At 42.2% G+C, this 23,779-nt stretch overlaps 1 protein-coding gene across 2 annotated transcripts; it reads right to left on the bottom strand.

Annotated features, from left to right (window-relative positions):
• Positions 1 to 280: 280 nt before the first annotated feature.
• On the bottom strand, positions 281 to 21,323 carry mgll (monoglyceride lipase). 2 transcript variants are annotated; one of them, XM_071348487.1, is made up of 8 exons: positions 21,189 to 21,323; positions 19,840 to 19,984; positions 16,061 to 16,167; positions 10,192 to 10,328; positions 5,673 to 5,783; positions 5,312 to 5,401; positions 4,437 to 4,652; positions 281 to 2,760 (listed from the first exon to the last, which is right to left on the bottom strand). In XM_071348487.1, exons 2-8 carry the CDS (start codon positions 19,962 to 19,964, stop codon positions 2,638 to 2,640), a joined length of 909 nt encoding a protein of 302 aa, XP_071204588.1. In that variant the 5' UTR covers positions 19,965 to 19,984; positions 21,189 to 21,323; the 3' UTR covers positions 281 to 2,637. The 2 variants fall into 2 exon arrangements, with proteins under 2 accessions (XP_071204588.1, XP_071204586.1); XM_071348485.1 differs by lacking the exon at positions 21,189 to 21,323 and having other exon boundaries at positions 19,840 to 20,180.
• Between the last annotated feature and the right edge of the window lie 2,456 nt (positions 21,324 to 23,779).

Raw genomic sequence — 23,779 nt, 5'->3', positions numbered from 1 at the left:
CAGCAATTTTCAGTCAGTCTTTAAGTGACCAAGGAGCCAAAGTTATTTTCACACAGGTCATGGGAATAAAGCACAAAGCAACATGAATCACATACTAAAATAAATTCAACTTCATAAAAAGGGCCATTCAGATTCTTACTGTACATCCTTCTCAATTTCAGTTATCAGGTATTAGTTCTGAACGCTCAATAAAAAGTAAGTTGACTATAGTATAAAACCCTTATGTTCCACATCACGTGTACTTTAAAATTAAGAATGCATATCAATACAGTAGACAAGATCAATAAAAGTATTTATGTAGATGCAAACAGAATAATACTTATGTCCTTCACATATTATTCAATACTATCTACTGTATATTACATTTGTTATGAGCAATCTGACAGTTGATATCAATATTTATTGATAAGAACATGTCTGGTTTCAGGAGTAACACATTTACAATTGGACAAATTCTGCCCTTTTCAAATATATGCTACCATATTGTTCTTAAATGTGTGTTATTTAAAAACTGGTCATTCAGTTCACACACATAATGCTGATTTACTTTGTCCAAGATGTCCGACTGTTGTGTTCAACGTAATCTACTCACATTCGCATACGCCGATTCATGGAACGGCTATATCCGGTTTACACAGCACAACTTCACATGCACATGGCAGACATTGGATGAATATAACATCTGAATTTCTTCGGCTGTGAGTGATGAAGAAAGTAAACGGCCTCAGCATCAATTTGAATAATTGAATAGATGTTTTGTGCATAAAGATGACTAAAGTGTCTTTTATTAGGAATTTTCTAATCTGACTTCTCTATAGAGCCCCACAGTAGAGGTGTCATAATACCCATAAAACCTAGTGGTCAAACAGGAAAATGGTTCCAATAATTTCTCCATCATTCATTTTTCCCATAGGTGATTTTAGAAACACTTAAAATAAGGTCTGTGTTTCGTGTAGGCTTACACTGGCGTGATGTTTTGATAACCATGTAAATCTCTCTCGGGCAAGGTGACTTTTATCAATATGTTCACCTCTATTTACTCTGATTCGAAAATGCTAATTGGCATCAAAATAGACATGCAAAACTACAAATCCCTGCAAGCTCCTGCACGTCATCTCTAGCTGACACCGTAGATAGTTAATCCAGATTCTTACCTTTGCCTCGATTCAGCTGTCTCGTCCAGATCATCATGGCATTTGTAGTAGTTAATGATTGCCACATTAGCAGCTAATTAGCATTTGATTTTTGGGAGGTAAATACAGGTGAATATATATTGATATAAGTCACCTTGTCCGAGAGAGATTTACACGGTTATTAAAACGTCATGCCAGGGGGAAACATTTATGGTGGAAAAAATGATTGGAACCAGTTCCTTGTTTGACGGCTAGGTTTTATGGGTATTATGACTCATACTGTGGTATTCTATATGGCCAACTAAGGAAATTGTCTTTCTGGGCCGGGTATCAGTTAAACTGCAGTACCAAAGCAAAACTGTAGGAGCAGTCAAAACCGTGCTTCTAGACCGAAACCCTGGCCCCTTGGTTGAGTTACTAACAATGGTCTATTGACAAATGTCTAGCCAATTGAATTTCACTTTATTAAATGCTTAACGCATCAGACAATTAGATTCACCAGTCTTCCCCTTACAAAACAACTTCCACCATTTAAAAGAGAAATATCGGTAACATGGATATTTCACATTATACATTAAAATCTGTATTAGTCCTAAGCAATGCAGACTATGGAGAAACACAGATAAATGGTGAGGTTGTAGGTGATGAATTGAGGCCGTCATCTTTTCAATATAGGAACTGCAGCGAAGTGACGCCTTTGTCTGTACACAGCATGTACTGTATAATGATTCACAGCATGCCTCACCTTACTGTGGCGCTCTAATGGATTCAGCCTTTTTTTCATAGGGTTTTTCCTGAGGTGTTGCCATAGTAACGGGCAACTTCTCCATCTTGGGTTGCAGCCACCTATACCCTGCCGTTCTGATAGATGACCACTGGTGGCAGCAATCTTGGGAGTTGGGTGTTCAAACAAGTCCAAAATGTTTGACTCTATAAACAAAGGATCTGAGATACGGTGGGGATAACAAAGGCCAGTTGTCTCCATGGCAACACACAAAAGGGAACACCTCAGCCTGGGTGAATTCAACATGTTTCTGTTGGCCTATTGAACACTGTGGTTACAAAGGAGGAAAAAAAGACCTCTGTGAATTGCGCCTGGCCTAGCTCTCAGCATTGTTCTCTTTGAACTCAGTACAGGGAGACATGGCTGATATATGTACTATGAACTGCTGCCTGGCAGCAGGGGCACAACTGTTGTCCCTAATGAAGAGCCTAGAAAATCAGGACCTACATTGGCCATGGGGGTCAAAGGTCAATGACAAGTTGACCTTAAGGGAACCTCCTGTGGGCCTCCTGACCTGTCACCCCCCTCTTCCCCCCCAGAGGACTAAGAGCTTTTAAGTCTGACTGACTAGCACAGGGCTGGGGTTGGTTTAAGGTGCAGTTAACTACATTTGTACTGAAAATGATCGCTACTGGTCGGCTAGCAGTAGAGTATGTGCTGTCAGTACACATGTATTTAGGTCATACAGTGGGTTGGGGGGTGTAGAGGAGGAGGAGGGGACTAGGAGCCCTGAGAAGGAGACACAGCGAGACGTTCAGAGATCCAGCCAGTGACTTCCTTCAGCACCGATGCCGCTGTCTCTGGGAGTTCATGGTGCAGGGCGTGGTATGCTCCGTCATAGACCTGAGAGAGACAACACACACACCGGGGTTTCCATTAGGAAAATGTGGAGCAGGAAATTTGACCGGCAACATTTAAATTTACCGGACATTTGTTTCCCCATCTCTCTGTGTGTTTCCCTCTCTCTCTGTGTGTGTGTTTCCTCCTTTCTCTCTCTGTGTGTGTGTTCCCCCTCTCGCTCTCTGTGTGTGTGTGCTTCCCTCTCTGTGTATGCTTCCCCCTCTCTCTCTATCTCTGTGTATACAATATACATTGTGATAAAATTATAAAGAATAATAATATAAAATGGTAGTAAATAATAATACAAAAATAATAACAATATAATAGTAACAGTCAATAGTAGAAATGTAATATATGGAAAATGAAACTAACTTATAACTAAAAACGGTCATCTTCACCATTACATCAGTACTACTACCACCACCAACATCATTAAACTGCTATCATTACCATTACCACCCATACCACTACTATTTGGGATGATTAGTAATAAGTAAGTAAGTTACTGTTTACTATGCAGATGTTATTATCCAGTGTCCCTCAGGCTATGGCAGGAAAATACATATTTGGCTGCAAGAGGAGCCATTGCTCCTTCGCCCATGAGTATTTTTAGTTTTTCCTCTGGGTTTAATAAGTTAAAATTTGGAGTAAATGTAGTCATTTCTGTGAATAATTAATCTCTTTGTGAGGAATATTTCTCACAGTAAAGGAGAAAGTGCATCTCTGTTTCTACCTCCCCTGTCGTGCAGTGATCACATACACGCTCCTCTTTGGTTAGCCATGTCTTTTTATGTCTGCCGGTTTCTATTGCCAATTGATGGTCACTCAGCCTGTACTTGGTAAGGATCTGTCTCTGCTTCGTATCTCTGACAGAGTAGAGATCAGTCAGTTCATATTCTCTGTTTAGGGTCAGATAGCAATTTAGACGGTCTTGGAATTTTGTTTCGTTTTTCCAATGTTGTAAATATGAGTCCTTTGATCTGTTCATGATTTTGTTTATTGGAATTCTTTTTGAAGCAGTGCTGGTGTCAGCTTGGTTGGTTAGGTCCAACACCAGCTGACTGAGAGGGCTCGTTTCTGGGCTCAGCTCTTGGGTTTTAAGTGCTTTAAATTGCAGACTTGAATTTGGACTTGCTCTCTCTCTCTCTCTGTGTGTGTGTGTGTGTGTGTGTGTGTGTGTGTGTGTGTGTTTCTCGCTCTCTTGCTCTCTCTCTCTGTGTGTGTGTGTGTGTTTCTCGCTCTCTCACTCTCTCTCTCATATGTGATGATGTATGGACTTGGAACAGCCAGTGAAACAAATACAGAATGTTCAAGAGCAGAAAATAGAAAAGTTCAAGAGCAGATAAGATGGTGTCCTTTCTAAATATACTGGCTTGTCTATATCCGTTTGTATGACTTAGTGTCTGACCTATTCACATCTGTTGAGACATGTCTGGCTTTGGCCTGACTGCAGTGCTAAGAGTGTGCAAAGTTGTAATCAAGTCAAAGGGTGGCTACTTTGAAGAATATCAAATATATTTTGGTTTGTTGAACACTTTTTTTTGGTTTCTACATGATTCTATGTGTTATTTCATAGTTTTGATGTCTTCACTATTATTCTACAATGTAGAAAATAGAAAAATAAAGAGAAACCCTTGAAACTTTTGACTGGTTCTCTATGTCTCTGGTGCTGGTCCCACCTTAATCTTCTTGTCCGTGCTCTGGGCCATGTCAAACATCATCTGGGACCCTCTAATGTCACACAGCTTGTCGTCATCACCATGGAGAAGCAGGAAGGGCCATGTGATGGCAGGGACCTCTCTCTCGATCCGCGCCGCCGCGCCCATCAGCTGCATGCCAAATGACACACGCATCCCACCGTGATAGTTCAACTCGTCATTGTCATACGCCTCAACCTGCAGGGTAAAAGGAAGGGACTTTTGAGTGACCACTGAGCATGTTTAATTTCCTTTAGACGTTCACTGATAGTATCCCACAGGGTACTTGGCTTTCTCAATATTGACACATGATGCAAATACTACTCTACAAGATCTGGCCTGAATACATTGTGTACAGTATATTTGAATAATTAACAAATGGAGAACTGTAACACTCATGACCTATTTTCTGTCTAGAAGCTTGACACCAAACCTGCACCTGCCTTTGTTGTGATAAGTGCACTTCCTCAACACAACAGGTATTGAAAGGAGGGAAGGGTGAGAGCCCGATACCCATTGTTGTCTGTTGCTTCCTTTGTTTAAGGGTAGCTTTGGGTGTAAACAGAGAGCTGGACGACGTGACAAATTCCTAGGCCTGGATCTCAGTCAAGCTTCTATTGTGGAGCAGCCTTTGAAACGGCAAAACACACACAACACAAACCCAGACATATGGGCTCCTATCCAGTCTTATCTCCAACTCTCTTTCTTCATTCAATCACATTGTCCCTTGCAACTAAATAAACTCTTTAACTCTAACTTCTACATCCTAAACATCTGCTTCATGTATTTGCGCACGGATGTATGTACACACACGCAAGCATTCACACACACACACACATTCCATAGATCAGTCTCACCTGTTTTTGGTCCCGTGAAACCCATTTAGACTCAATAGAGCCCAGAGAGAGACTAGGCACCATGTGATTTAGGACTTTAGCCAGGAACACCTGTAGACAACAAAGAAGGAAATCCACAGCGATTACAAAGGCATGTAGGGAACTAATACAGCTCTGGTCAGTGGTTAAGTAGTTGTAAAAACAAATGGTATGGTACTGAGTTGTATGGAGCTGTAGACATTGGTGACCCGCTAAATGAGAAGGGACTGGGTGCAGGTGAAACCATAGAACTAGAAATCCCAGAACGGACATCCTCATTCAAGTTATTGGGAGGATGATGGGTGGGCAGCAAGTAAAGCATATTTGTATGGTTGAAACCCACCTTGAAGGGTGTGGCAGATTCTGGGTTCATCTTGACCATAGGAGCAATCAGAGCCACACCGGCAAAGTCATTTGGTCGTTCACACGCCGTCAGAATGGAAATGGCTCCACCCTGAATGAAAGGGGAAAAGGAAGAGAAGTTATGACATCTTCTGTGATTTAAATCAAATAAGCGAGGGTAAACTAATTAGGAGATGCACAACCGCTTTCTAGAATTAATCAATTTGGCACAGATAATTCTTGATGTTTTTCTGGGAGACCAATTTGTTTGAACAGTGTTTGTCTGCCCAGACATTTGAATATTCATGAGAGTGGGGGCCTCTGTCGAGTGAGCCTCTAAATAGATCACATATATAGCACGAACATAGCTAGATCTATTTAGTAATAACCATACAATTTAGCTCAGTTGGTAGAGCATGGCACTTGTAAGGCTGGGTAGTTGGTTTGATTCCCGGGACCACCCAGAGGTAAAACGTATGCACGCATGACCAAGTTGCTTTGGATAAAAGCATCTGCTAAATGGCATATACAGTGCATTCGGAAAGTATTCAGGCCCCTTCCCCTTTTTGTTACGTTACAGCCTTATTCTAAAATGGATTAAGTTAAAAAAAAAATGTCCTCTATCTACATACAATACCCCATAATGACAAAGCGAAAAAAGGTTTTAGACATTTTTTCAAATGTATTAAAAATAAAATAAAGAAATACCTTATTTACATAAGTATTCACACCCTTTGCTATGAGACTCAAAATTGAGCTCAGGTACATCCTGTTCCCATTGATCATCCTTGAGATGTTTCTACAACTTGATTGGACCCCACCTGTGGTAAATTCAATTGATTGGACATGATTTGGAAAGGCACACACCTGTCTATATAAGGTCCCACATTTGACAGTGCATGTCAGAGCAAAATCCAAGCAATGAGGTTTTTTATTTTTATTTCACCTTTATTTAACCAGGTAGGCTAGTTGAGAACAAGTTCTCATTTACAACGGCGACCTGGCCAAGATCAAGCAAAGCAGTGCGACACAAACAACAACACAGAGTTACACATGGAATAAACAAGCGTACAGTCAATAACACAACAGAAGAAAAAAAGAAAGTCTATATACAGTGTGTGCAAATGGCGTGAAGAGGTAAGGCAATAAATAGGCCATAGTAGCAAGTAATTACAATTTAGCTAAATTAACACTGGAGTGATAGATGTGCAGATGATGATGTGCAAGTAGAAATACTGGTGTGCAAAAGAGAAGAAAAGTAAATAAAAACAATATGGGGATGAGGTAGGTAGATTAGATGGGCTATTTACAGATGGGCTATGTACAGCTGCAGCGATCGGTTAGCTGCTCGGATAGCTGAAGTTAGTGAGAGAAATATAAGTTATTGAGGGAAATATAAGTCTCCAGCTTCAGCGATTTTTGCAATTCATTCCAGTCAGTCATTGGCAGCAGAGAACTGGAAGGAAAGGCAGCCAAAGGGGGTGTTGGCTTTGGGGATGACCCGTGAGATATACCTGCTGGAGCACGTGCTACAGGTGGGTGTTGTTATCGTGACCAGTGAGCTGAGATAAGGCGAAGCTTTACCTAGCAAAAACTTATAGATGACAGGTTGATAGAATTGTCCAGAGAGCTCCGAGACAGGATTGTGTCGAGAAACAGATCTGGGGAAGGGTACCAAAACATTTCTGCAGCATAGAAGGTCCCCAAGAACATAGTGGTCTCCATCATTCTTAAATGGAAGACGTTTGGAACCACCAAGACTCTTCTTAGAGCTGGCCGCCCGGCCAAACTGAGCAATCGGGGAAGAAGGGCCTTGGTCAGGGAGGTGACCAAGAACCGGATGGTCACTCTGACAGAGCTCCAGAGTTCCTCTGTGGAGATGGGAGAAACTTCCAGAAGGACAACCATCTCTGCAGCCCTCCACCAATCAGGCCTTTATGGTAGAGTGGCCAGACGGAAGCCACTCCTCAGTAAAAGGCACATGACAGCCCGCTTGGAGTTTGACAAAAGGCACCCAAAGGACTCTCAGACCATGAGAAACAAGATTTTCTGGTCTGATGAAACCAAGATTGAACTCTTTGGCCTGAATTCCAAGTGTCACGTCTGGAGGAAACCTGGCACCATCCCTACAGTGAAGCATGGTGGAGGCAGCGTCATGCTGTGGGGATGTTTTTTTTGCTTTCTCATTATGGGATTTTATGTGTAGATTGATGAGGGGAAAAAACAATTTAATCAATTTTAGAATAAGGCTGTAACGTAACAAAATGTGGAAAAAGTCAAGGGGTCTGAATACTTTCCCAAATGCACTGTATAATGAATATATTCTGTGTATCTCTTGGATCTCTCTAATAACTAATCAAGAGAGACCACAAATGCCGACAGTACTTAGCACCTCTGAACAGTGTCTGCAGTCAATCTCTTTTGTGTTCACACAACAAAGACTTTGGAAGTCATCAACCAGTTAACACATTGTTAAAATACTCCAAACCCTAGGTGGCAGTAGCGATGTTTGGCATTGCATATCCGTGCGTATTGCTTATGGTCTAGATGTCAAGCGATCTGCGCTAATGTTGCTATTTTGTAGAAAGCCATTATTGATACCAGCCAGATGGCCAGAGTTAGATAACTACCTAGCAAGATGACAAAGAAACAATTTAATTCCCTCTCCATAACCCCATACTGCCAGTGCCAGCCCATAGCCAAACGTTTACCTAGCTAGCTAACGTTAGCATATTTGCTAGTTAGTACAACATAGCTAGCTAGCTAAGGACAATGCTAAGGATCAGCTAACACAGGCAGCTGTTTCATGGAAACTAGTTAATCCATTGTGATTTAATTATAATGTCAATACTAGCTACAGTGGTTAGCTAGCTTGGAGGAAGTATTTAGTGTTGTGTGCATTGCGTCTATGCACTTAGCTAGCTACCACCCATAGCCTACATTGCATATGAAGTGTTACTGGCTCATCCATTGGTGTATGGAGAAAATGCCCAATTCTTTCCTTTTTTCTGTTGGCTCCCCCACATGGGGGTTTGTGTTCTCTGATTGGCTCAAAGTCAATTTGTTGGCCACTGACGAGCATTGCAAGTAGAATCGGTAGGTTTGTCGCAACTCGGTCAGCACGCTGCAAGTACCGCTTTTGTTCTGTGTTGACAGACCACAGGCTTCAGGTCTTTAAAAACTTCTTAGGGATAGGAGTCCTGCTAGCGGGACAACTTCCGTTGAAACTGGCGAGCGAGCAATTCCAATAAATAATCATAAATATTATGAATTTTAAATATTTATGTACATATAAGTGTCTTATATCGGCTGAAAGCTTAAATTCTTGTTAATATAACTCCACTGTCCAATTTACAGTAGCTATTACTGCGAAAACATGCCATGCGATTGTTTGAGGACGGCGCCCCACGTCAAAATATTTTTCCACCTGCACAGGTTTCATACATTCACAAATAACGATTAAATATTCACTTACTTTTTGAAAATCTTCCTTTGATTTGTCATGTTGATTGAGACCACAGGCTTCAGGGCTTTAATGCCAATAGTGGTGGTAGTATTTGCCCGACACAAGAAGTGCACAATTTGACGCTGCTCGTACATTACAGTCTCAAGGCATCAGACATGGGTTCTAAGCATTGCTTTGTCATATTCATTTGGGGCTGGTTTCCCAGACACAGATTAAGCCTAGTCCTGGACTAAAAATTACTTTAAATGGAGCTCCTCCATTGAGCATACCTTTTAGTCCTAGACTAAGCATCATCTGTGTCCGGGAAGCCGGCCCACATGCCTGTAAAATGCCAAGCCTTACCTCACTCCACAGGCTTTTCCATTACAATAACTTCCCATTAAAACGTCCTGTTTAAATGTTTACGTTCAGACGTTCTAAACATTTACTCTACTAAAATTGCCTACGTTCCAGTCATAGTGAAGCAAAGTACTCTAATTATAACAGCAGGTCAAACCCAGGGGAAGGCTGTCTATATGTGCATGGCTGGTGGTACATGAGGAAATCTAAAGGATTGCTATCACAATGAGGATCTTGACCTATAGGCTACAGGTGGTTTCCATTGTGCGTGGGCTTTACGTCACAGAAGCAGAGTTCAGTCATAGAACAGCAGAACAAGCAAACAGACAGGAAAGAGCAGCACGGAAGGGAAACGAGGCCTCTAATGCTAGATACGGTAAATCCTTTTGAAAGCCTGACTTGGCACTATTGGTTCTAACAAAGCTAGACTTTCAAAGGACACCATCTCCCAAGAGTTTGTAGAATAAATGATGGCATACAGGTCAGCTGTGATCTGTGGTCTGTGGTCATTTGAGTCACACTGAGTGCAGGGGTGTTGAATGCAGGCCGTGTCTAATGTTTGTGTGATGGATATAGCCTTAAGGTAACCCTGGCCCTATGACCTCTGAGGAAACAGTTTGTCCTGTATTGTACTGAGAGGTAAACATACCATAGCCCCTGGCAATAATACAGTCTTAATGTTTGGTCAGGGAGGAGACTAAAGAGGGTACCGCACCATAGAATGTCCAATGATGAAGATTGGCAGGTCAGGGTGTCGTCCCTTCATCAGGTCAATGTGCTGGAGGGAGTCTCTGACAAACACCTGGAAGTCCTTAATATTCATCCTGTCTCCTTCACTCTGGCCATGGCCAACTGATGGAGGGAGAGAGAGACACGAGATGAAACGAGAGAAACTACTGAGTTAGAGACAAGAGGGGAATAAATTGCTCACTCTCCCCCTCTTACTCTCTGTACTGAAAAGAGGGAGAGCGAAGAGAGCCATCTCCATCCCTGTACGTGTCAATCCACGTGCTAGCCATCCATCCCTCCTCCCATTTCCTTCAAACACTTTGCTCTGAACATGCCAATGAAGCCAGTGTTTCCCCTATATGCATTCAGCAGTGGCACACCACTGCTGCTAAATAGTGGCTACCACAATATACATATATATATATATATATTACATACACATATAAGTACCAGTCCAAACTTTGGACACAGCTACTCATTCAAGGGTTTTTCTTTATTTTTACTATTTTCTACATTGTAGAATAATAGTGACGACATCAAAACTATGAAATAACACATATGGAATCATGTAGTAAACAAAAAAATGTAAACAAATCAAAATATATTTGAGATTCTTCAAAGTAGCCACCCTTTGCCTTGATGACAGCTTTGCACACTCTTGGAATTCTCTCAACCAGCTTCATCTAGAATGCTTTTCCAACAGTCTTGAAAGAGTTCCCACATATGCCGAGCATTTGTTGGCTGCTTTTCCTTCACTCTGCAATCCAACTCATCCCAAACCATCTCAATTGGGTTGAAGTCGGGTGATTGTGGAGGCCAGGTCATCTGATGCAGCACTCCATCACTCTCTTTCTTGGTCAAATAACCCTTACACAGCCTGGAGGTGTGTTTTGGGTCATTGTCCTGTTGAAAAACAAATGATAGCCCCACTAAGCACAAACCAGATGGGATGGCGTATTGCTGCAGAATGCTGTGGTAGCCATGCTGGTTAAGTGTGCATTGAATTCAAAATAAATCACAGACAGTGTCACCAGCAAAGCACCCCCACACCATCACACCTCCTACTCCATGCTTCACGGTGGGAACCACACATGCAGAGATCATCCGTTCACCTACTTTGCGTCTCATAAAGACACGGCGGTTGGAACCAAAAATCTCATATTTGGACTCATCAGACCAAAGGACAGATTTCCACAGGTCTAATGTCCATTGCTCGTGTTTCTTGGCCCAAGCAAGTCTCTTCTTATTATTGGTGTCCTTTAGTAGTGGTTTCTTTGCAGCAATTTGACCATGAAGGCCTGATTCACGCATTCTCCTCTGAACAGTTGATGTTGAGATGTGTCTCTGTGAAGCATTTATTTGGCTTCAATCTGAAGTGCAGTTAACTCTAATGAACTTATCCTCTGCAGCAAATGTAACTCTGGGTCTTCCTTTCCTGTGGAGGTCCTCATGAGTGCCAGTTTCATCATAGTGCTTGATGGTTTTTGCTACTGCACTTGAAGAAACTTTCAAAGGTCTTGACATTTTCCAGACTGTCGTTTCTCTTTGCTTATTTGAGCTGTTCTTGACATAATATGGACTTGGTCTTTTACCAAATAGGGCTATCTTCTGATTATCACCCCTACCTTGTTACAACACAACTGATTGGCTAAAACACATTAAGAAGGAAAGAAATTCCACAAATTAACAAGGCACACCTGTTAATTGAAATGCATTCCAGGTGACTACCTCATGAAACTGGCTGAGAAAATGCAGAGTGTGCAAAGCTGTCATCAAGGCAAAGGACGGCTACTTTGAAGAATCTAAAATATATTTAGATTGTTTTCACTTTTTTGGTTACTACATGATTCCCTATGTGTTATTTCATAGTTTTGATGTCTTCACTATTATTCTACAATGTAGATAATAGTAACAATAAAGAAAAACCCTTGAATGAGTAGGTGTGTCCAAACTTTTGACTGGTACTGTATGTATATACACTGCTCCAAAAAATAAAGGGAACACTAAAATAACACATCCTAGATCTGAATGAATGAAATATTCTTATTAAATACTTTTTTCTTTACATAGTTGAATGTGCTGACAACAAAATCACACAAAAATGATCAATGGAAATCAAATTTATCAACCCATGGAGGTCTGGATTTGGAGTCACACTCAAAATTAAAGTGGAAAACCACACTACAGGCTGATCCAACTTTGATGTAATGTCCTTAAAACAAGTCAAAATTAGGCTCAGTAGTGTGTGTGGCCTCCACGTGCCTGTATGACCTCCCTACAACACCTGGGCATGCTCCTGATGAGGTGGCGGATGGTCTCCTGAGGGATCTCCTCCCAGACCTGGACTAAAGCATCCGCCAACTCCTGGACAGTCTGTGGTGCAACGTGGCGTTGGTGGATGGAGCGAGACATGATGTCCCAGATATGCTCAATTGGATTCAGGTCTGGGGAACGGGCGGGCCAGTCCATAGCATCAATGCCTTCCTCTTGCAGGAACTGCTGACACACTCCAGCCACATGAGGTCTAGCATTGTCTTGCATTAGGAGGAACCCAGGGCCAACCGCACCAGCATGTGGTCTCACAAGGGGTCTGAGGATCTCATCTCGGTACCTAATGGCAGTCAGGCTACCTCTGGCGAGCACATGGAGGGCTGTGCGGCCCCCCAAAGAAATGCCACCCCATACCATGACTGACCCACCGCCAAACCGGTCATGCTGGAGGATGTTGCAGGCAGCAGAACGTTCTCCAAGGCGTCTCCAGACTCTGTCACGTCTGTCACATGTGCTCAGTGTGAACCTGCTTTCATCTGTGAAGAGCACAGGGCGCCAGTGGCGAATTTGCCAATCTTGGTGTTCTCTGGCAAATGCCAAACGTCCTGCACGGTGTTGGGCTGTAAGCACAACCCCCACCTGTGGACGTCGGGCCCTCATACCACCCTCATGGAGTCTGTTTCTGACCGTTTGAGCAGACACATGCACATTTGTGGCCTGCTGGAGGTCATTTTGCAGGGCTCTGGCAGTGCTCCGCCTGCTCCTCCTTGCACAAAGGCGGAGGTAGCGGTCCTGCTGCTGGGTTGTTGCCCTCCTACGGCCTCCTCCACGTCTCCTGATGTACTGGCCTGTCTCCTGGTAGCGCCTCCATGCTCTGGACACTACGCTGACAGACACAGCAAACCTTCTTGCCACAGCTCGCATTGATGTGCCATCCTGGATGAGCTGCACTACCTGAGCCACTTGTGTGGGTTGTAGACTCCGTCTCATGCTACCACTAGAGTGAAAGCACCGCCAGCATTCAAAGTGACCAAAACATCAGCCAGGAAGCATAGGAACTGAGAAGTGGTCTGTGGTCACCACCTGCAGAACCACTCCTTTATTGGGGGTGTCTTGCTAATTAACTATAATTTCCACCTTTTGTCTATTCCATTTGCACAACAGCATGTGAAATTTATTGTCAATCAGTGTTGCTTCCTAAGTGGACAGTTTGATTTCACAGAAGTGTGATTGACTTGGAGTTACATTGTGTTGTTTAAGTGTTCCCTTTATTTTTTTGAGCAGTATATATATATATACAGTGGGGAGAACAAGTATTTGATACACTGCCGATTTTGCAGGTTTTCCTACTTACAAAGCATGTAGAGGTCTGTAATTTTTATCATAGGTACACTTCAACTGTGAGAGACGGAATCTAAAACAAAAATCCAGAAAATCACATTGTATGATTTTTAAATAATTAATTTGCATTTTATTGCATGACATAAGTATTTGATCACCTACCAACCAGTAAGAATTCCGGCTCTCACAGACCTGTTAGTTTTTCTTTAAGAAGCCCTCCTGTTCTCCACTCATTACCTGTATTAACTGCACCTGTTTGAACTCGTTACCTGTATAAAAGACACCTGTCCACACACAATCAAACAGATTCCAACCTCTCCACAATGGCCAAGACCAGAGAGCTGTGTAAGGACATCAGGGATAAAATTGTAGACCTGCACAAGGCTGGGATGGGCTACAGGACAATAGGCAAGCAGCTTGGTGAGAAGGAAACAACTGTTGGCGCAATTATTAGAAAATGGAAGAAGTTCAAGATGACGGTCAATCACCCTCGGTCTGGGGCTCCATGCAAGATTTCACCTCGTGGGGCATCAATGATCATGAGGAAGGTGAGGGATCAGCCCAGAACTACACGGCAGGACCTGGTCAATGACCTGAAGAGAGCTGGGACCACAGTCTCAAAGAAAACCATTAGTAACACACTACGCCGTCATGGATTAAAATCCTGCAGCGCACGCAAGGTCCCCCTGCTTAAGCCAGTGCATGTCCAGGCCCGTCTGAAGTTTGCCAATGACCATCTGGATGATCCAGAGGAGGAATGGGAGAAGGTCATGTGGTCTGATGAGACAAAAATAGAGCTTTTTGGTCTAACTCCACTCGCCGTGTTTGGAGGAAGAAGAAGTATGAGTACAACCCCAAGAACACCATCCCAACCGTGAAGCATGGAGGTGGAAACATCATTCTTTGGGGATGCTTTTCTGCAAAGGGGACAGGACGACTGCACCGTATTGAGGGGAGGATGGATGGGGCCATGTATCGCGAGATCTTGGCCAACAACCTCCTTCCCTCAGTAAGAGCATTGAAGATGGGTCGTGGCTGGGTCTTCCAGCATGACAACGACACGAAGCACACAGCCATGGCAACTAAGGAGTGGCTCCGTAAGAAGCATCTCAAGGTCCTGGAGTGGCCTAGCCAGTCTCCAGACCTGAACCCAATAGAAAATCTTTGGAGGGAGCTGAAAGTCCGTATTGCCCAGCGACAGCCCCGAAACCTGAAGGATCTGGAGAAGATCTGTAGGGAGGAGTGGGCCAAAATCCCTGCTGCAGTGTGTGCAAACCTAGTCAAGAACTACAGGAAACGTATGATCTCTGTAATTGCAAACAAAGGTTTCTGTACCAAATATTAAGTTCTGCTTTTCTGATGTATCAAATACTTATGTCATGCAATAAAATGCAAATTAATTACTTAAAAATCATACAATGTGATTTTCTGGATTTTTGTTTTAGATTCCGTCTCTCATAGTTGAAGTGTACCTATGATAAAAATTACAGACCTCTACATGCTTTGTAAGTAGGAAAACCTGCAAAATCGGCAGTGTATCAAATACTTGTTCTCCCCACTGTATATACATATATATTTATTTATTTACATTTTAAAAATGGGGATGGAAAAACATTTTCAGTGTAAACTAAAAAGACTAAAACCAGATAAAGTATAATGGAGCAATATACTGTATATTTTTAATTAGATTATTTTTGAGAAATAACAATCACTAAAATAGACATTCAGGGAGAATCTAAAATGTAAAAAATGGCATAGCATAGATTTTGTTATAATGTTTGAGTCACTCAGATAGCATAAAAACAAGATATTAGCCATGGCAAAATGTGTATAATTGCAGGAAATTAGCTTTAAAATTTAACCCCCCGCTAACCTTGCCACCGCTGCTGAAAGAAAACATTCAGAACATGTGCCTTTCTCTCGCATAGCTTCCACTGATAATGGTGCAATGGAAGCCCATTGGTGTCTGTCAGGCGATGCTGTTCTTTGCTCCTCTGCAGTGAAGGGTGTGTGTGTGTGTGCATGCTCGTCTGTGTCAAACATCCCACTCTCACCTAATGATTCAATATTTTGGTTATTACTTTGAAACTCAATGGAAAAAGATTTGACTGTCGTAGACAAATGGCATGTATTAACACCATCCTCATTACTGTATAATAATCTTAGAATAGGTCATTTCTGTTGCGTAAAATAAGTGCTACCCCTGTGGCTCTGTAAGAGGTGCTGCAGGGTGTTTAACTCACCATGGTCGTGTGCAAAGACAAGCAGAGACTGTTCCTTCAGGGTCTGGCCGATCTCATCATACGGCCCACAATGCTCCCCTGCCCCATGGGCCACGAACACCAGAGCCCTGCAAGAAATGGGGAAGGAGAAGTCAGTCACATTACATGCACATAAGCGCATGGACACACATTAACAACACAACAACAACATCCTTGTGATCACCATCAAGGGTTTCATCAGCATAAAACGTCCCACATCCTCCAGCAATAGCAGTTATCAGAACCGCGACACACCCTTGTTTGCCCACAGAGCAGCAGAGTTAAGTGGAACCAGACAGAGGACTAATCTCCAAAAACAGACACATGGCCATGAGAAAGAGCAGGGAACCAATCCAGCTTGCCAGTGCTGCTTTAGTTCCTGCTTATAACCAGTTTGCAAAACTGAGTGAAGCTCTCAGTTAGTGGCAATTAGCCTGAATGTGTTCAGAGAAGGAGATGTGAAAGGAAGAGTGAGAGTGGCTGTTCATTAAACTTCATTAGTATCTCTGTTCCAGTTTCTCTCTCTCTTTCATTCTCTCATTCTTATTTGAGAGCCTCCAGCTGGCTAGAGCTTCCCATGTACTTGTTGGCTAAGGAGTTTCTCAAAGCGCACCTTTGTGTGAACATAATGTTCCCAACACACATGGGACAGTAGGACCTCTATAGAGCTAATCTCAGTATATTCAGTGTCTTGAGAATGGTAGTAGGGAGTCAAAATTCTCTCCCTCCCTCAATCTCTCCAAGGAATTTGAAACCCACTTGTCTCCCAGAATGTGGCTTTGAACCAGGCTTATCAAATGCTGCTTCTAGCCTGAAAGAACATCAAGTTTTCCCGCAGCATGAAACAAGCCAAGATGATAATCCTCTTTATGAGATGCAGACTGAACTTAAATTAGGCTGTAATGATCTCCAAAACGCATGAGGTCATCACAGCACACGGACTGATATCCACCATGAATAGATTAATTCACTCAAACACAATAAGACTGGTCAATCTCTATGGCATATCAAGCTGCACGTGTGTAGTCGAGGTAGGGAGAGGTTGTAAATGGCCAGGGCCTGAACACTGGCATCTTAATCAGATCAAGGGACTAAGCTGCTCAACACTCCAGGTCCATAGCCCTGACTACAGACTGTGTGAGACAGGGCTGGGGACACCACAGTGAATACAGCTACAACCAGAACAGCCAAATGAGCACGTCTTGGTACGTGTGTGTGTGTGTGTGTGTGTGTGTGTGTGTGTGTGTGTGTGTGTGTGTGTGTGTGTGTGTGTGTGTGTGTGTGTGTGTGTGTGTGTGTGTGTGTGTGTGTGTGTGTGTGTGTGTGTGTGTGTGTGTGTGTGTGTGTGTGTGTGTAAGTGAGTAGTGAGAGAGACTAAAAGCAATAAGACAAACATTCAAGAAAGCCTTGTTGGGTGAGGAAATTATTGTAATCCTGATTCAATTGTGTAAAACATCAATAGTGGAATGATCCACTTAACTACATATGTGTGTGTGTGTGTGGACACGTTTTAATATACTTGTGAGTATATTAAATGCTTGTTGAAAAGTCCTCACAATAATAGCAAACCAACAAAAATTCAGAGAAGTGAGGACATTTTGCTGGTCCTCACTTGTAAAAAGGCTATTTTAGGCTTAGGGGTTAGGGTTATAATTAGGGTTATTGGTTAGGTTAGGGAGTTAGGGGTTAGGGTTATAATTAGGGTTATTGGTTAGGTTAGGGAGTTAGGGGTTAGGGTTATAATTAGGGTTATTGGTTAGGTTAGGGGTTAGGGTTATAATTAGGGTTATTGGTTAGGTTAGGGAGTTAGGGTTAGGTTTATAATTAGGGTTATTGGTTAGGTTAGGGGTTAGGGTTATAATTAGGGTTATTGGTTAGGTTAGGGAGTTAGGGTTAGGTTTATAATTATGGTTATTGGTTAGGTTAGGGAGTTAGGGGTTAGGGTTATAATTAGGGTTATTGATTAGGTTAGGGAGTTAGGGTTAGGTTTATAATTAGGGTTATTGGTTAGGTTAGGGGTTAGGGTTATAATTAGGGTTATTGGTTAGGTTAGGGAGTTAGGGTTAGGTTTATAATTATGGTTATTGGTTAGGTTAGGGAGTTAGGGGTTAGGGTTATAATTAGGGTTATTGATTAGGTTAGGGAGTTAGGTTTAGGTTTTAATTTTAGGGTTATTGGTTAGGTTAGGGAGTTAGGGGTTAGGGTTATAATTAGGGTTATTGATTAGGTTAGGGAGTTAGGTTTAGGTTTTAATTTTAGGGTAAGGTTTAGCAGTATTTCTCAAGTAAAAAAAATTGCATGAAAACGAGTCGTCTATCTTTGAATGACAACAAACACTTCATTGAAGAATCTCTACTGTTGACCAATGACCGACAAAGGGGCGTAGACTTTGGCTCCGAACTTCAGCTTTTCGAGAAAACAAAATGGTGTGCACAAACAGCCCCCCCAAAAAACTTGCCGAAGACCAAAACTAACAAAAACTTCCCAGAATGTCATCATAATATATGCACGAACTGTTCCGGATGGGAAGCACACAGATGCCTTTACTCTTTATATGCCCAGTCAGTGATGTCATCAATGGACATGTATGGCAGAAATGGCATGTGGTTGATGTTACAACACATTTTTAAACAAGCATTTATTTTATTTTAATCCAACCTTTAAACCCTGAGGGGCTCTCACAAAATCATAAAGTGGAGAATCCATAGCTTGTAGAGATTTATACCAAAATGGTCATTTTTATAAATGATGCCACCACATGAACAGAAAGCCCCAAAATATGTTTCTCTCTGATTTTCCCACCCCCATATGAGATGCCAAATACTAGCCTCCAGTCTAGAATAGCATGTGCTAAACAAACAGTGCTCTACTATAAACCGACCCACACTACTGTTAGTAGAAGTTATTCAATTAGCAGTATTCTAGGGACCTGATGGTAACCATAGTAACAGCATGTCTGTAGTAAGACTGTGCTGCTGAGGAGGATGAATGGTTGCTGCAGTAACCGTTGCTAGACCACAGTGCAGGCATGTAAATGGTTGTTGTTGTTGTGTGAGATGTGGGTGTACTGTACTTACTGTACTGTGCCATTGGACTAGCCTGCACTCTGTGTACACTGACTGTAATGTTGATTGAATTAGGTTCATACACTAGCAGTGACATTCTGTAGCCTGGCCTATATGACAGGAGCTGTGTGTGTGATCCGAGACAGATTCTCAATCCACCCACAAACAAGGAACATGCTTACATGTTTATAGAGAAGTGTAACCACAAACACCCGGTCAGAGCTAGCATGAGTCAGTTGTAGGCTACTGCAAGCTCCATGGTTTGGTGTGACACTAGCTTGACTACAGTCCAGATGTTGTGTGCCTCTGTTTCCAGGGCCAACTCTCTGTCTCTGATGTATTGGAGTCTGTTCCATTTTAAATGGTGTTATGGGGTGAGGGGGCAGGGACCAAGGACAGGTGCATAATAACTTACTGTATTGAAAACGTTATGTTGTATCTTATTTGAGTCTGACAGACTCTAACAGGCTGGTGTAGCCTCAAAAATATATTATCTCTGTGGAAAATGTTACTTTTTATTATAGGGCACATAGGATACATAGCAGTGGACGTTCTATTAAATATTAAATGCATTGTTTATGATTTCAAAAATACACGCACAACCTCCGGACATGGCAGGTGACGAAAACAATGTCGTTGTCTTCGATCATCCACGCTCTTTTATGGATTATGCCTCGTTTTACACATTCCACTGACCTTGGGGGGCCCTCCGGCTCCCAGTAGCGGCAGAACAAGTGCTGCCCGTCGGCGTTGACGATGTGCTGCAAGTCGGCGTAGGGGACACCTTGCGGAGTCCGCCGCGGAGCTCCTGGTTCGGGCATGGAGGCGCCGAGGACCCACTCTGCAACATAAACACGGAGCACGGATATTAGGTCGGTGCTGTACAGGTAGGACAGACCCGCGAAAAACAAGCACGTGACTAAGACGTTCATTGTTCGCTATTTTTCATTCATTTGCTGGCTGGCTGGTGGTCAGCAGCAAGCGATTCCGCAGTTTACAAATATTTTTTTCAATTCAATACAGCGATCTACGTCACGGAAGCGTAAGCCTATGTTCAACTCGCCTCTCCCCGGGTGACTGTGGTCACGCTTCACCACAACCCCTCCCCCTTCACGCTCAGCAGCTGACTTTTATGGCAAGTGCACATTAAATGGATAGCAATATAGTCTCATGTTACAGTAACAATAGGCAGTGCTTGACATGGGCAGACGCTCACCTCAGCTGAGTACCAGCGCTTCAAATGTTCTACTGCTTGAGCTCCTGTTCCTCTTATAGAATATTAACTCAAAAGTACTGTGGAGCTCCTGCACCTAAACATAAACAGTACCGGCACCCAAAATGAGTACCTGAACCTATTTCAGTCCATGTCAAGCTCTGACAATAGGCTACAGTGCAGTCAAGGTGACTGAATGTAGGCTACAGAATGAATGTCGTGCAAAAGAGGCTGTCATAAAAAATTTACCGCGCTATTTCCTGAGGTCTAGTTTGACTAAATTGTAATAATAACCTATATCAAGTTGATGTAGGCTTGTGAAACCAAATATAAATGTTAACGAATGTGCGCCTTGGAATAGGCTATGGGTCAATTAACTATTGATGACAGTGCTTCTGATAAGCTATAAATAGATCGACCACAGTCTCAAGGGACATGAGGGGGCAGTGTCGACAACACTACCAGTTTTAGCACTGTCGAAAGTGGGGTCAAATAGCATACACAAGAGATACATATAGCCAGAAATGCTATAAATACTTTGATGTTATTTTTGATAGCCTGTGTCAAAAATATGGGTCCACAGTCCATTGTTTCAACATATACAATTTTGCTACTTATAACAATGTAGCTAAACGTTACATTTTTGTGATTTAACTGGCATACCTGTCACATTTGTTACATTATTATTAGTAGCAACATTGTATCTGTTGAATAAAATTCAATATTCAGAGGTGGACAGTAAACTCTTGGCTGAGATAACAGCAAGAAATGGAAACGATGCTTGAGGTCTTGTTTTTATAATGATGATGACTGGCAAAAAAAGTTGACCAACCTTATGTCCTGAAAGGTCTGTCAAGTTTCTGCTTCCTCTCACACGGCTCTCTCTTCCTTTTCAGCTCTTTCGGTTGAAGTTGCGTGGCTGCTTGTAGGTAATGCGTGCGAAAGGAAACACCAAATACACACACTGACTGAAACCCATTTCCAGCAGGCGGATGGAGCTTCACGTACTAGACCAAAATGCCTCTTGTCCTGCTCTCTTTCTCTCTCTCTCTCTCTCCCAATCCACATGTGTTCTGCATGTCCAGAGCAAAACTGCTATTAGCTAGAGGTTCTGGGAACAGAGAATAGGTGATGAAGATAGATTATGTTTTGCCAGAGGCCCAGAATAAACCCATCCGTTTGTTATTAAATGTTCATGTTCAAATACTGGATTTGGCCAGTTCCAATTATAGATTGTTATGGTTGTACAACTATGGATCATTAGATTTTCAGCTTTTTTTCTATGAAAATCTAATGGTCTCTCTCTTTCTCACACACACAGATACACACATGTGCATGTATGCGCACACGCATGTACACACAAACCCACACACATGTACAGAGAGAGAGAGAGAGAAAAAGAAAGAAAACATTCATGCATGAATATACTTAGTGGAATATGCAGAGAAACTAGAGGAACTAGCTTTTTGACAGTATTATTGCCTTAGCCACCATTATGTCTCCATTGACTCTTGAGTGCCCTTGAAGTAATAACAGGTAAGTTACATACTAAGAATTTAAGAAAAACATTAAGGTACAGAAAGGATAACTATTGTTACTGTGATGCCCTGGAATGTTGTACATGGACCTGGGTTTGGACATTGTAGACTAATGCATTATGATCCAGAAACATGATATCAAATCACATTCAGCACCAGTCAAAAGTTTGGACAAACCTACTCATGGAAGGGTTTTTCTTTATTTTTACTATTTTCTACATTGCAAAATAATAGTGAAGACATCAAAACTATTAGATAACAAATATGGAATCATGTAGTAACCAAAAAAGTGTTTAACAAATCAAAATATATTTTTGATTTTTCAAAGGAGCCACCCTTTGCCTTGGTGACAGCTTTGCACACTCTTGGCACTCTCTCAACCAGCTTCACCTGGAATGCTTTTCCAACAATCTTGAAGGACTTCCGGCATATGCTGAGCACTTGTTGGCTTCTTTTCCTTCACTCTGCGTTTTTATTTAACCTTAAGTCAGATAAGAACACATTCTTGTTTACAATGACGGCCTACCCCGGCCAAACCTGGACAACGCTGGGCCAATTGTGTATCGCCCTATGGGACTCCCAATCACGGCCAGATTTCATACAACCTGGATTCAAACCAGGGACTGTAGTGATGCCTCTTGCACAGAGATGCAGCACCTTATACCGCTGCGCCACTCGGGAGCCCAAACCATCTCAATTAGGTTGAGGTCAGGTGACTGTGGAGGCAAGGTCAGCAATTCAACCATGAAGGCCTGATTCACGCAGTATACTCTGAACAGTTGATGTTGAGATGTGTCTGTTACTTTTTTACTGTTGCTCTGTGAAGCATTTATTTGGGTTGCAATTTCTGAGGCTGGTAACTCTAATGAACTTATCCTCTGCAGCTGAGGTACCTCTGGATCTTCCTTTCCTGTGGCAGTCCTCATGAGAGCCAGTTTCATCATAGGGCTTGATGGTTTTTGCGACTGCACTTGAAGGAACTTTCAGGGTTCTTGAAATTTTCCAGATTGACTGACCTTCTTGTCTTAAAGGAATAATGGACTGTCGTTTCTCTTTGCTTATTTGAGCTGTTCTTGCCATAATATGGAGTTGGTCTTTTACTAAATAGGGCTATCTTCTGTATACTACTACCTTTTCACAACACAACTGATTGGGTCAAACGCATTAAGAAGTTAAGAAATTCCACAAATAAACTTTTAACAAGGCACACCTGTTAATTGAAATGCATTCCAGGTAACTACCTCATGAAGCTGATTGAGAGAATGCTAAGAGTGTGCAAAGCTGTCATCAAGGCAAAGGGTGGATACTTTGAAGAATCTCAAATATAAAATATATTTTGAATTGATTAACACTTTTTTGGTTACTCCATGATTCCATATGTGTTATTTCATAATTTGATGTCTTCATTGTTATTCTACAATGTAGAAAATAGGAAAAATAAAGAAAAACTCTAGAATGAGTAGGTGTGTCCAAACTTTTGACTGGTATAGTTGATGTTTGGGGCCACCCTGCACATAACGTCAGCAGACTGTGTTTGATGGTTTGAGAGGAAGATTTTGTAAAGTTAATGGCACTTCCTGTTTCAACACAGCCACCACCCTCGGCAGTTTCATAACATAGTCTCTGCACAATGCTTTAGAGAGGCTTAGGTCAGAGGCTTTGTATTCCAAACACCGCTTGACGCTTTCAGAGAAGGCTTTTCAGGATTTATCAGTATAACCTGCCTGATCACTGGTAAAACGTTCCCTGACTGTAGTGTGTGTTCCCTGACCAACTACCACAAACATGTACAATCTCCCTGTGGAGCTGTAGAAGAGTCACGCTTGCAACTAAACGCTAAAACAGAGCTGCTAGCAACCAACACCTAAACCCCACAAAACCAAAT

The sequence above is a fragment of the Salvelinus alpinus genome, chromosome 17, assembly GCF_045679555.1.
Source record: "Salvelinus alpinus chromosome 17, SLU_Salpinus.1, whole genome shotgun sequence".
NCBI lineage: Eukaryota > Metazoa > Chordata > Actinopteri > Salmoniformes > Salmonidae > Salvelinus > Salvelinus alpinus.
This window is presented reverse-complemented; position numbering and strand designations above follow the sequence as displayed.